The following is a 14308-nucleotide window of genomic DNA, read 5'->3' as shown; positions in this document are numbered from 1 at the left end:
TGGAAAATCCTAATGAAAAAAATACTCGCATGATTGATATGGAGATAGGCTTGCTCCATATTGCAAAAGTTTTTACAAATTTCTGAGGGCATCGAAAATTCTTTTACCCGATGATAGACTATGTTCGTTCTCTTCTGTATTGTGAGCAAATATTCAGGGGGAAATCGGAATATACTCTAGTCGCATGAATTTATGCATTCGACTAGATTTGGTTTTGATTTGATTTTTGGATTTGATTTTTTATACGATTGAATTACTTCTGCTGAAATATTACAGGTTCCCCCTGAAAAGACCCTTTATTTATCGAGGAGAACCATTTTAATTTGCCTCAAATAAATCTGTTCTATTTCTTCTTCTCAGTGTAATTCGATTTCAACTTGTTATGGACCAAATAATTATCTCTACAATCATCAACACATGAACTCGATATGATCAGAAATATAATGCTAATCATGGAATCCAGCTAATGCGTTAAATAAAGGAGATAAGAAATGAGTATTCATGGAAATAAATGAAAAATTATTTGAATTAAAATGACATTATGATTTCACTGCTAATTAGTCCCTGAGGGCAACTAACCAGATGCTTTGCTGAAAATATTCCATTACCCTAGCTGTATCGATGCCTGCAATTAATATTGCTAATTGAACTATGAATTCAATATGAACTCAATCCTAGAACCTCTCTGCTCCTATTGGATTCCGATATTATATTCACTGGAGTGTTTCCTGTCGTTATGAATTCTACTCCCAATCAAGACGTTAATGCCTTCATCTAAATGGTTTAGAACGTTCATACCAAATAATTATGAAATGAATACTAACAAAATGAATTTTCAAGAATATAACTAGCAGTAAACTAATGGTTCCTCGGGTAATCCAGAGAACCCTCTGAATGCTACCCTTTTCAATTTAATCGATCAATCGATATCCCGTGTCCTATTCATGGGCTCTACTGGACCCATACGTGGATGTCCACTTCACCATCATTGGGATAACAGTTATCTCAATATTATGACTGATTTTCCCCAGCGCTGATGATCATTAACCAGAATATGTAATGCACATAATTCGCCCCAAATTCTGGGCTCTTAATGGTAAAATCGGGCTTCAGCTTCAGTTATGACAATCAATACGTTTCTCGTACATATACAACATACTCAGCATTGTTTACATTGGTCGTATGGTGAAGTGTCATATCAATTATGGCGAACATTACAGAGTACTTCGGATGACTGAAATTTCTGGGAGAATGCATTAAACAGATAAACATTTGTAAATTGGATACCGTTGAAATAAGTGAACTGAATTTTCAATCAATTTCCATTAATTATGAAGAGAAAAATAAATTCTGCCCATAAAAATGCAGTCACTCGATTTACTCTTGGAACTATGGAAATTCCGAATGAAGAAACATAAAATAGCCATTTTTTGCAGCAGCTTGCCCTCTTGATTCATAAATTCGATAACTACGGGAGAGATAACCATAAAGGAGGAGCCTGGAAACAACGATTGGTGAGGCGGGATGAACTTGGTTTGAATATTCGAAAACACACAACGGGAATTTATTGCTTTTATCGGTGACTATTAACCTTATTGCGGCTGTGTAGCTGTACGCATATTGTTTCGATGCTTTGTCGGATTTCCAAAAAAGAAGATATCGCGGGAGGAAGAGTTTATAAATTGATATATTGCACTGGGAAAGAAATATTATATTTGCGGCTCTTCATGCCAGTCATTTGATACTACAATTTGGTGAATTGTGACAACAATAATTACTGGTGTTTTGAATGATTCAAAATTATTTTTTGGAAAGTTGTTGTTTGCATTTCGTTGGTTTTTTTTTTCGAGAAATTCCCTAAACTCTAGTGTGATTCCTAAATTTGCTGACATTTTAGAATGATTGTGTTATAGAAATTTTGCAGATTTAAATTGCAATGGCGATATTAGAGTCGCAAGATTCTGATTTCTAAAAAAAATCTCAATAAATTGGTTACGATTGAAGTTCACCGGCCTAAACAAGCCCTTAAAATTAATTCTTCTTCTAATTCTACGTAAATAATATTTTAGCATTTCGTGGTTCATTTAGTTGTTTCTTGTACAATAAAATTAACGAAATGGTTTTAAAGCGTTTTAACAAAATTAAAAAAATATCGTTATGAAGACGTAAAAACTGAATAATTCTTATTTCATGTCGAGTAGAGAACGCACGATCAAGATAAATCCTGGCGAATTAATCATATTATACCATTCCACACGAAGAATTCTCCCATAGTTCAAAGGAGCAACAAACTTGTTCGAGCACTTTCTCGCTTTTTAACTCGCCACATCGCGTCTGAGATAAATTCCTGGGTGAATCGGTACGATGCTTTCTCAATCGCTCCATATCCTCCGCGCTCCGGCAGCTTACTCACTTAGCCACCCCCAACCCCCACCGTTCCAACATCGCTAAACATCTCCAGTGAACTTTTCGCCTGCAGGGGAATGAGAGAGTTATCCTCCCTCCTCCCCTTAAAAACGAATGTACTGAGAAAATCTTTGCGGCGTAAAATTGAATTGTTCTCTAGAATTCCCGTTCTTGCATTGTTTGCGTGTTTAGGGGCTTTTATTTTCCTCTTGGCTCTCGAAATCCTTATCGGACGGGTAAGACAGTGAAATGAATATGGATCATGCAAAATGATACATTCCACGGCTTACGTAATTATCAAGGAGAAACGAAACAAATCATATATTGTTCTATGGGAACAATGAGCTTTCAAAATATGAACAATTACTTGGATGCGAGGATACAATGCATATTATATTGCAACGAAGCTAATGAATTTGTAGTGAAATCAATAGGATGAATGAAAGTTTGTTGTTGAAGTATAGATATTTGTGATCTGCTCTGACGCTTCGGCGTTGGATAAAATTAGTAATAAATTATAATATGAGAAATTCCAGGTTTATACGTATGTGTATATATTTCGTTCTACGGTGATACCATGAAATTTAAAAATATGAGTTATTGTTCGGGTTTAAAGATATAATGTGCATCGCGTTGAGAAAGAGTCACCGTCGCGGTCAACAAAATGAAAACAATCGTGTTATTGAATTATAAATGTTTGCATTGTATCCGGAGTTTACATCCAGATCAATATTGGATATTAACGTATGTTTCAGCAGAAACAGTGCAACTGAATCAAATAAATAATTTATTCATTCCAAACGAATCCTCTATAAGGATTAAATAAATTCGCTCTCTAAAGAATTGTTATCAACATGGGACAAGAAAACATTTATTTTTCTTTTTTCGTTGAAAGAAATTGTTTTACTGGATGCACCGAACGCATATCTCAACGAAAATTATACTTTATCAACGATATTTACAAAAAAACTGCAACTATCAACTATGAAATGCCATTCCTATATAATGACAAACATTGATAATGTTTTAATTATCAATAATTACCGCGCTAACTTGCAGTCCCTTTCCTTTGCGCAGCATCTTTCGAATGAACAATGAAAACTATTTTATCATGATGACTCAAACCTAATGATACCTCGAATAACTCCTCCAATAGTGCAACACAAATTGAGCTGGTGAAAATAATGTCAACATACCGAACTGATACTCTTCTCCTTGATCTTCTCGAGGGGCAGTTTCTCCCTGACGTAGTGCAGTCTGAGGATCTGTCTGAAGCGCTTCTTGTCCTGAAGTATTCCCTGGACTCCCATCTGCTCCCACGCTGCATTACTCGGGGCAAAAAGGGTGATGTCCTGAACTCTTGTTATCTCCTCCATGAAGTCACCACCGTAATCTCTGATGTTCTGGTAGAACTTGTGAACGGGCCCATCCTCCTTCTCCTGAACCGAAAACCATATTATTATTCTCCAATCTCCGTGAAAAATATATTAGCATCGATATTAATCGACTAATTAAATCAGTAACAAAGGACTCCTGACTGAAATTCCTAGGAATGTTTTAGAATCCAAAGACGATCAGGGAATTTTCGCAATTCCTCATGTTTTTCATTGTCATCAGCTCGATAAAGATTACAACAATCATTATGTTATTTGCTTTAGATTCTGAAATATTTACTGAACCGTTTTGACCCATAGTCAAAATCAAAATTTAGAAAAATTTTACAAAAATCAAATACACATCTAACTAAGTACTTATCTACATAAGGGGCTGTTATATTGACATTCCGAATCGCAGGGCGGTCGTAAGGGCTAATCATCATGAAATGAACACATTTGTCCCACGATTAACCAGAAAATAATCGAATAGATGTTTTTTTCAAGAGTTGGTCTGTCGTCTTATCCGGTGCTAAAATCGTTCACAATTTCAACTATGAAGTTTACGATCCTTATGACCCTTTCAAGGATCACAGTATTCAGAGGGTCGTAAGAGCATTATAAAGGATAAACATGGTAAGGTGTTAGAAAAGTTTCAGGGAGTAAAAATATTGTGGGAGATGTAGTTTTTTCATGACGTTTGACCATTACGACCCTTACGACAATTTCGACCAATCACAGCATTTTCTAATGATGACATTACAATCGCAATATAAACAACCTCTCAGTCTACACCATAAATAGAAATCCTCGATACTCTATAAAATATTGACTAACAACTGCCGTTGGCTAAATACCAACAAAAGAACTTCGTAATGTCATTTGAAACTCATCGTAATTACTCATGTGATAGATAATAACTCAGGGCTTGTGGTAGGAAACTCCATCCCATGAGACATCAACGAGCAGGGGAGCGGACAACATAATAAAAAAATAACCGGAGATTCACAAGACCAGAGAGAGGAAAAGTTGCAGTGCTTAATGGCACTCCACAGTGGTAGAATGGTGAAAAATTTTTCTCCACTGGTCTCCGTAACATTTTCCCTTCTGATTTCCAATGAAGAAACAAAGAGGCTAAAAAGTTGGGGAAGGGCGGGTGAAAAAAAATATATAGGGAGTGGAAGACAGAAATGTTTCTTGCTTTTATCTCGAATGATTGCTTCCTCAATCCGGGTTATTTTTTCCCGTCTGACAGACGTGGCTTCACTCCGTTCACTCGTTAATCTCTTTCTGGGGCTGGGGGAGAGAGGGAGAGGATGCAAGAGGCTATGGGAATTAGCCAGTGGGAGATGTTGGATGGAAGAAATAACGTAAGACGTTTAGGAAAAAAAGAAATGGCTTTATACGAGGTCCAAGGAGATCTATTGGTGATCAGGTGTTTTTATTTCGAGGATATCCAGGGGATTCGTTTATGCTTCATTGAATTAATATTAATAATCAACGCGTTGTGATGAGTATTCCGCAAGCACTCTGTCTGCAATTGTTTGTGTAAGTCGTCATTTTCAGGTGAATGACGCTTTTATTAACAGAAATGTGAATAATCAATTTTATAGATTCGAATCATGTGGATCCAGAATTGGAAATAATCCACAAAATCAGGATTAATTGTCGATTATTGTAACTGTTTACTTTACAATATCAATTCTATTCGTCCGTTTTACCTAATAGTAATGCTCTTAGCGAATAGCGATTCTTTGCTGATAAATATTGAGTACTTACGATGTCCTACACGACATGCAGAGTCCAACAGACATGCAAAGCAGGACAGAGTAACATCATTGAGTAAATAAAAATATATTCAGTTACATTTATCCATAGATTGTCGGTTATATCGGGACTATTTGTTGAGGACATGGAGATTAACCGGATAAAAGGTTTGAGTAATATTCTGCCGCGTGGCTGTGATTTTTGTCGGGACGTGTGGGGTAGAGCGGAAGGGATATAGATCCTGATTCAGTCAGACGAAAGTTCTATCAAAGATATCAAAGAGTATCTCAAGAACTTATATATCTCCCGGAAGAGATCAGTTCTGTTGAATCACTTTGGGGATAGACAAAAAGCAATTGTAATTGTTTTCATGAGACATTTAGGGGGAATTTATCAATAGCGGGGGTTCTTTAGAGATTAAATTAATTTACATACTTGCGAAATGAGCAAAGGAAGCCTATCAAGTTGTTAAATTTCTCTGGAGTAAATTTATCTCAGATGACATAAATAGTTGGGCCAGAATTTCGTTCATTGATCCCATTAGTCAATGGAAGACATTTCATTGTCATTGGAAGTTTTTATATAAATATAAATGAAGGGAAATGGCGAAAATGAAAAATCACCAGCGTCAGGGGCTGCGATAAACACTGTAATTCAATATTATGCCCATTTCTATCTAATTGCTATCCACTCGTTAATGGATTAAACCCAAAATGTACGACGAATAAGCATTATTGAATGCGGGAGCGACAGTGAAGCAAAAATTAATGAAGAGAAAAAAGATATCATCCACGTGTTGAATTACACAAGCAGTAATTTTGGATAATTGAAATTTTAATCGAATCCCACACCGAGCTTCGCAGTTGCTCCGAGTCTGGGTCGCTCTGCAATAACGAAACTCCTCTTGTGGAAAAAATGGCCTGATTACTTTTATGCCTTCATTTCTTAACTGGTTTTTCAATTAATTATGGAATTGTTGATTTTAATCAGTACAAAGATTGGATCTCAGGGTGTTCTGGAATATTGAACGCTCTGAATGGCTAATTAGGATTTCTAATTGCAAGGTAGTCTGTTTGAATTTGTGCCCTCAAATCATTATGTTGAAATCATATTTTGAAGGGCGAGCGGATTTAGAAATTGATGATGAAGTGTTAATCATGTGCTATTGGTTACAATTTGCTAGTTTGTAGGATAATAATGAAATTGATACGTAACAAACTATGAAAATCTGCGAATAAAAATTTTTCATGCTGGAAAGTGTTAGACAAAATCATCGGAAAACTTTCTTTGTGAGAAATTAAATTTTTGTTAAAAATATATTTTACGACATTTTCATAATTCCATACTTCGGAGAATGTATTAAATCGGGTCTTGAGATTGTCCAACTTCTCCTGAATTTACAGATTTAAAAACAAATTAAATATGTGAAACTTCAGTATTTCGTGTACCTCAGGAGCATGCACCCAACATGCACACACGATTCATTGTCCCAGCAGTAGAGTAAACGTATCAACCTCATGAGAATCACCGTAGAAATGACTTTTGCCTTTACTCTAAAAAATATCATTTGAATAAAAAATTCAAAACGTAAAAGAAAATTCTGTTCAAATAAAAATATCATCTGCACATCCTTTTCCCACGAGAATATTCTATCAAAGTCGAGTACTGGTTTTTTCCTCCATAAAAAGAGTCTACACCCATGAAGACAAGCCGAGAGGATAAAAATAATGTCGTATTCTCACCTAGTGAAATAGCACGCCTCTTTGTAAACCCATAGGAACGGTAGAGAGGTAGGAATGTGCACGCATGCGGCCAATGTGGGCTACATACGGGAATTTATGAGGCTTGTTTCGAGGCAGACATCGCGAGAGCCTCGCGAGCGTTTTCTTCTTCGGGACAACACTCGTTTTTTCAATGGTGACAAGAAGATTTTTCACTCCAGCCCCGTTGGCTTTTTACCCCGTTTTTTTTTGTTTCAGCTTGTTCGCGTCGAGGGATGCGTTCTTTTTCATTTCGTGAAAAAGGGGAATGCGTTTCGAAAGGATTTCAACTTTTTAACATTCAACGATTTTTCATGGAAACAGGATTTTTTTTTTCATTCAGGGTGTGCCTGAAGTTTTGAAACTGAAAGGGACATTTCGGATTTATTAAACTGCATTTTTAATGCGAAAATTAATGGAAAATTGAAAATTGTAGGTTAATTGCTTATTAAAAATTAATAGAAGTGAGAACAAATGGAGATAAACATATATTTCATCTTCGGATTGTTAGGAAAATACTCGGAATATTTATGGTATGTTTTTTCAACTATTTCAAAAATTTGTTATACCAAAAAAGTTGAATTTTATCGGAATGGAGGACTATTTACGGAATGATTAATATCTGGAATTCTCATCCTTTATAACACTGCATAAAAAAGATTCTTATTTTTTTTTACAAAAATTAATTCTCAAAGCAATAAAATTCAATCTACCTCTCAAGAAAAATCCTTTACCTCTGCTCGTCCTCTCTTTTTTCTTCGCAATAATTCGAGATGCCGTCTAAAGTTGTACTTCCGCCTACGTTGTACACATCCAGTGCTATGTGAACTTTCAGTTTTTTCTATTATCCAGCGGTATGAGGAGGAAAGGGAAAAGTTATCTCCACGCGAAAGATAAAAAAGGACGTGCGCTATCATTGGCGCGTGCGCAATAATAATTTCCCGTGTACGTTTCCATGACAAGAGAGGGTAAACAGTGTTGGGGAAAAAAAGAGAGAATAAACTGAAGGGGGCAAAACCACGAGAGGCGTAGAGGCGTAAAACTACTGCCCTGAAATATCGCGTAAAAAATACTGTTTTTGAAATGGCGAAGGAGAGGGAAAGAGTGTGCGGCTGAAATTGTTGCGGAAAGCTCAACATTTTTACGGAAGATAAAAAAAATTGCCGCGGGAACGTAAACAAGAGGAGAGCTTCAAACGTATTGTTCTCGGACATTTTATTTCCGTTCAAATTTCACTCACCCAACATTGGAGTTCCTATTCTGGTCGTAATTGTCAATTATTGGGAATGAATTGGGATTTTTCGCGGATGGATGCCGAGCGGAAGACATTGTTGTATTTTTTTATACAGCCTAGTACTATTTCACTAATTTCAGACGGGTCCATCAAAGATTATTGGACGGACGAATATGTCATATGAAAAAAATCCATCGGAAGGAAAATATTAACTACGAAAAAACCTTAAAGTGCGCACTAAAGCAAGTGAATGTAAAAAATGATTCACACAATAGAGAGATGATACAAAAAAAAAATTTCTAAATGTTTTGATTTGACAATTAACTTTGAAAAAGCAATTAAATATTGCGTTGAGTTATTGAATTGTATAAATTAGTGGTTAAAATTCCCTTAACAATTTTTTCCGCGCATCGTCAACATAATTTGGAACTTATTTGTCTGCATATGCGATTTACAAGCTCTTGAGTTGGAAAAACAGTCCTCTACAAGATACAAAAATAATCAAAAAGCAGGCAGACATTTAGAGACCTCTACCAACGAGCCATGCAGACAATGAACAATGAATTATTAGCGGCATGAGCATGAAATGAAGGATGAAAAGTACCGGGGAGCACAATTTCAAACGCCAAATTGAAAAATTCTGGGAGAATGGGACACAAGTGTTTATTAATATGTTCACCTTAAATAAATGTAAAAAATGTAATATAAACAGACATCCGATTACGATTACAAAACCCAAAACTCATATCAAATGATAACTTGTTCATTAGCCATGACAAAATGAACATAGTTAACCCGTCATTGTCTCTGGTATCACCCAGAGATGATGAGTGAATAAAAAGAAGAGAAAGAAAAATTATAAAAGAGATGTATGAAGGTATGATGAATTACCTTAAAGGACTGCATAGAGAAACCAGAAACCAGGGAGTTGTTCCGTAACATAAGAAGCGAACAGAAAACAGAAAAAATGTGCGTTGTACTATGTTGTTCGCTGTGAAACCGGCATTTGGTTACTTTTCTCATATATTTCATTCTATTCTTCCTCCTGCACTGCTTTCATTATATGCGACCATTTTATTATTTACTCCACATGTGTAAAGTGATAAAAACCAACAATTAATTTTTTTTCGTCCAACCCCGCGAAATTATGTCGTGTATGAGTGGTGTGAAAAAATGTTGATAGAAGTTTGTCGTAAAGAATTTTTCATAAGCAAAATTTTGCTGCTCCCGATGTTCCCGTATCTGAAGACAAAATTTTATCAAATAATTTTTACATGACGTCCCATTCTTGACGAGATGAATTTATCAACATTTTCTTTTATAACATTTCTTGTCAGAACATATCAATGAGAACGAAGATGTTTCGATCCGGGATATTTCATCACTCCCCTACCAATTTCGAAGTATTAATTAGTTGCTATAATGATGATACATCCGGGTCTCGGAAAATACATCATCGGTGATAAGAAAAAATCTCTCATTTGATATATTTATCTTTATGATTACGTTACCAGAGAGCAACACCCATTTGGAATTATGCACAAGTTAGGACTCCACTTTTTTCCACATTTCAACAATTCTTTACATGAAACAAACGGAAAGTATACCCCAGCGCCGTGGCTCCTGTGACGCATGGTACTAATATAAATTCATGAAAGTAGCTGCAGAGCGATTCTCAGTAGATTCGGAATTTTTTTACCCTATTTTCTTTGCTTTCAGTTCATTCTAGATTTTCCTCTGTTTTTTTATTTCATTCGTACATTCATTTTATCGCTCTTTGCCGTCATCTCATTTCACTTCTTTCTGTATTCAAGGTGTATATTCCTCACGTATTCTTTTCTCCTCTTTTCCGTAGTCAAATGTAAAAAGAATTTTTCATCAAAACCGAGCATTGCATGATATGATTAGTTTTCTCGTCTCCAATTTCTAGTCGGTCTTACCGGGAGGGTAGGGGGGATTGTTTTGCTACTCGGTGCACTCGCCAACTTCCGGAAATTGCAATTTTTTTCTATAGAATAGGAGTTTTGAAAATGCAATTGCTGGCAATAGAAATTCCAAACTTCGTATGACTTTAGGTCTTATAATGAGAGTGGGGGATGTGGATGGGCGAAGGCAAATGAGTAGTTTCGGAGACTTCGATTTTGTCTCTAAAACCAGTTAAAATTTTGCGAAGTGATCAACATCTATTTTCCTACACAATTGGAAAGGATTCCCTCAAAACCCGCATCTCACCACCATTTTGCAGAATTAAAAAGTTTTGTTTTTAATTTTGAAGTGAAAAATGGAAAACCACCAACGAACGGTGTGTCTCAATCAATTAGCGTATTAATTTAATTCGAAATGAACATGAAAAATATAATAAATGTGAGGTTCATTTTATAAATGAGAGATGATAATTATTATGGTATCTCACTCCCCTTGTATTCACAGGACTAAATCATTCAAACAATTACCCAAATTTATCTGTAGATTTATCATCATCGTCATTTATGCTATTATTGTTCGGCACCCGTCGATAATCGGCTCTTTCTGCTGTTGAATATTTATGAGGCTCATGCCCACAAGCCTCACATACATCCAATGATATAACTGACTCTTGCATAAAATTCCGGTACATCACGAAAATTTCAACTCGAGCATTTTCAAATACCGACGATTAATCGCATGGTTGATTAGGTGAATTAATGAAAGACTAATTGTCCCTGAATTAATTACGGCTTTTTATAATTAAGTATTCATATTTACAATTTTACAATCTGCACGTAGAATTCACGCGATGTGATGAATTGTGAATGTTGACTCATCATTAAAGTCGTGTATTTCATACGCCCAAATATTACCATTTAATGTTAGTTAATTTTTTTTTCGGTTTCAAATAAATTTGTTCGTATCTCTTATTAAAATCACAACACTGGTCACAATTGATCGCATGATCGCAATTATTGAACTCGAATATAGAATTTTAGTTTAATAAAGGAATACAAGGAAAACGAATGATATTCCATGCGCATAATGGTGATAAAGAGACTGGAAATTTCTTCGTGACGTAGAGTTTTCTTTATTCCCAATAGAGACGGAGTGAAAAAGATGGTCGCAACGGCCAGCTAGTGGGACCCGCAGGGTCTCTCACGCGGGAATCGTTAAAGACGTTTAAACTTTTGCTCGAGCGTCAGCGAGTGTACGAGTCGGTGCAAGGATGGCAGGAGCATGGGGGCTCTCTCTCGTCGTATCTGAATGAGCCCCCAGGTGCTTTATCCCCCGTCTTCTAGTTTTTTCAACTCATCTTTTTGCCCGTTTTCATATGCAGGCTCACAAATGAACAGTCGATTGCCCCCGGTAAGAACAATTTCTCATATGAAGAGGTTTTAATTAGGAGATCAATTTTTGGGAATTTAGTCCCAACGTAGAGTACTGCCGAATCGATTTGGCCGGCAGCGATCACCACATCACTGAATATGCCGCACTGAGAGAATATTTGATTAATTGGAATGTACAATTAGGCCCGTGGGGAATTAAATGTTCTTCGGAAGAAGTCTTTTGTCAGTTAACGGGGAAAATTCTTCTGATAAACTAAAAATTTTGTGAAAGATATTACACATCTTTGTGCCCAGTTTGTTAACTTTTGTCATGTAGATCAGTCCCATATACTACCTTAGATATTCGTACGTAAAGTATAGTTGTCAAAGCACTAAGATCAGATGATTTAATCATCGCACGATATTGAATTAATTTTGAAGCCCTCAAGGACGATCCCTTCTGTTACTAAGGACAGCCAGCGCTCAATTTAACGCGAATTTAATTATCTCTAAAGAGTGGGCAATTATGAAACCGATGTCTAATCCAAGAAACAGTATTAGGGTGGGATATTGCTTGTCAGTTCGGCCAATTTTCGATAAATTTTGAAATAATCCATTTTAAGGGCAGACAGTCCAAATCAGTTGTGTAGATACAACGTATCGATCCTACAGCCTACTAACATTGGTTTATTGTTCAGTGATCCACTAATTAGTCTACATTATTGCGAATTTTTCCGAAACGAAATAACCTCCCGTATTTGATATAACCCGGCTATACTAATGATCCTCCAGGTCATGATGGCTTCATTATTTCGAATTTCTGTGTTATAATTCCATGAATAGGGATGTCATGATTATGGAACATGAACATACTCAGCCAATTGGAACACTCAATACACTGATGAATAAAATATTTCAATTAGTTTCCCACTCTGTGGTATCAATTGTCCGATAAAAATAATTTTCACCGGAAATTGAATGATGAATGCTCTCCCCGCCAACCGGGAAAAATTCGTTCCATCGGGAAGGTGAATGAAGGTAGAGTGAATGCGGTGAAATACTTTAGCCAACATCAGGCAGAGGTATACATATAGATATATATATACATATATCCTGTGTACAAAAGAACAGTAATAGTGCGGTGCAACGTCGGAAATTATTTCTGAAATTTTTTCCTCGGTGTTGACGGCTGATTTTTACCCCTGAAATTATTATTTCTTTTCCCAGGTTATGGTGTTAGGCTTCCAGATAGCAGTGTCGCAGATTGACAGAAGTACGATTTAGCACGTTCTACTTTAGATCAGTGCGTACACCTGGAAGTAAGCGATTAATCCAATTCATGTGATCTCCAGAGATACTTTAGACTTAATAATTCTGAGGAGCGATAAGCATCCCCCTGGAAAATTATCCCCATCTAAATTGCAAATGATAGAAATGCGGGATATGAAGTTTTCGCGGAGATTTTTCTTTAAATTTTTGCTTTCCATTACGGAAATTATTTGCAATGAAGAAATTATACTTGAGGAATCATGTAGGTCTGTTATGAAATTTTTTGCAGCTTTCATATGAGCCCTATATGACTTCTATCTCTCCAGGTCATCATAAGGGCGTTATATTATCTCGAGCCTTCGAAAAACGCCTAAGAAACTATTATATGACTCGTAATCCCTCATAAAAACTTCGTAACTGTCAATAAAACTGTCCCCCTCCTCGTAGGGAAAACTCAAATCGAATTGCCAGGTGATTAATTGAAAACTATTCATAAACTATCGCTGTTATTTTACCCTCACTGCATTTCACAACTTCAAATCTTGCATTCTTATTCGTTGAATTTCAGAGGGTGGAATTAACTACAAAAGTTCAAAATTCTATCATTTCTCTTCTTTTAATGGAATTGAATAAATAACAATCCATTAAATTCCACGAACGTTGTGTGGAGATCACATGAAGAGTTCAACATTTTCGTGATACAACTCGAGCTGACACAACATTGTTCACCATTTTTCCGGATCAAAGAACATTCGATGGAGCTTCAACACATTTCATGCAATTATGAATTTTTAACGTCAAAATTATGGATGAAATATGCAGATTGTTGATCCACGAATGTTGTGCACTATTATCATGGATTTTTCTTTGATCTGGCTTCTGGTGTAGTGCGGGTGCTGACAATAGGCAGTACATGCTACAGACTTGTACAATGTATTATCCACGATAATTCCAATGTTTGTTCTGTGGCTCTGTTGAGAGTAATGATAAGAAATTAAGCATGTTTGGAATGCTTAATGTCGAGTAAATGTAAAATTTAAACCGCAGACATGCTCTCAATTATTAAATCAATTTTCATGCCCCAGTAATTCGAATAGAATCGGGAATTTTGCGATACTTCTAATTAAATCAGCATCAATTACCAGGTGAAGATATTTGGTGATTTCAGTTGAATGAAATATACAGGTCAACGAGAAGATTAGG

The 14308-nt window shown here is 36.0% G+C and overlaps 1 protein-coding gene across 2 annotated transcripts in view; it reads right to left on the bottom strand.

The window, feature by feature from the left end:
- Fas1 (Fasciclin 1) overlaps nucleotides 1-14308 on the bottom strand; it is a 155565-nt gene that overhangs the window by 11341 nt on the left and 129916 nt on the right. The window contains exons 8-9 of one of the 2 annotated variants that reach the window (XM_064132582.1): nucleotides 3603-3845; nucleotides 3451-3486 (exon numbers count right to left, since the gene is read on the bottom strand). In XM_064132582.1, coding sequence (XP_063988652.1) covers nucleotides 3451-3486; nucleotides 3603-3845 — 279 coding nt within the window. The remainder of the gene's footprint in view (nucleotides 1-3450; nucleotides 3487-3602; nucleotides 3846-14308) is intronic. The other variant, XM_064132592.1, reaches the window with a different exon arrangement.

Source organism: Diachasmimorpha longicaudata, chromosome 1 (assembly GCF_034640455.1).
Source record: "Diachasmimorpha longicaudata isolate KC_UGA_2023 chromosome 1, iyDiaLong2, whole genome shotgun sequence".
NCBI lineage: Eukaryota > Metazoa > Arthropoda > Insecta > Hymenoptera > Braconidae > Diachasmimorpha > Diachasmimorpha longicaudata.
This window is presented reverse-complemented; position numbering and strand designations above follow the sequence as displayed.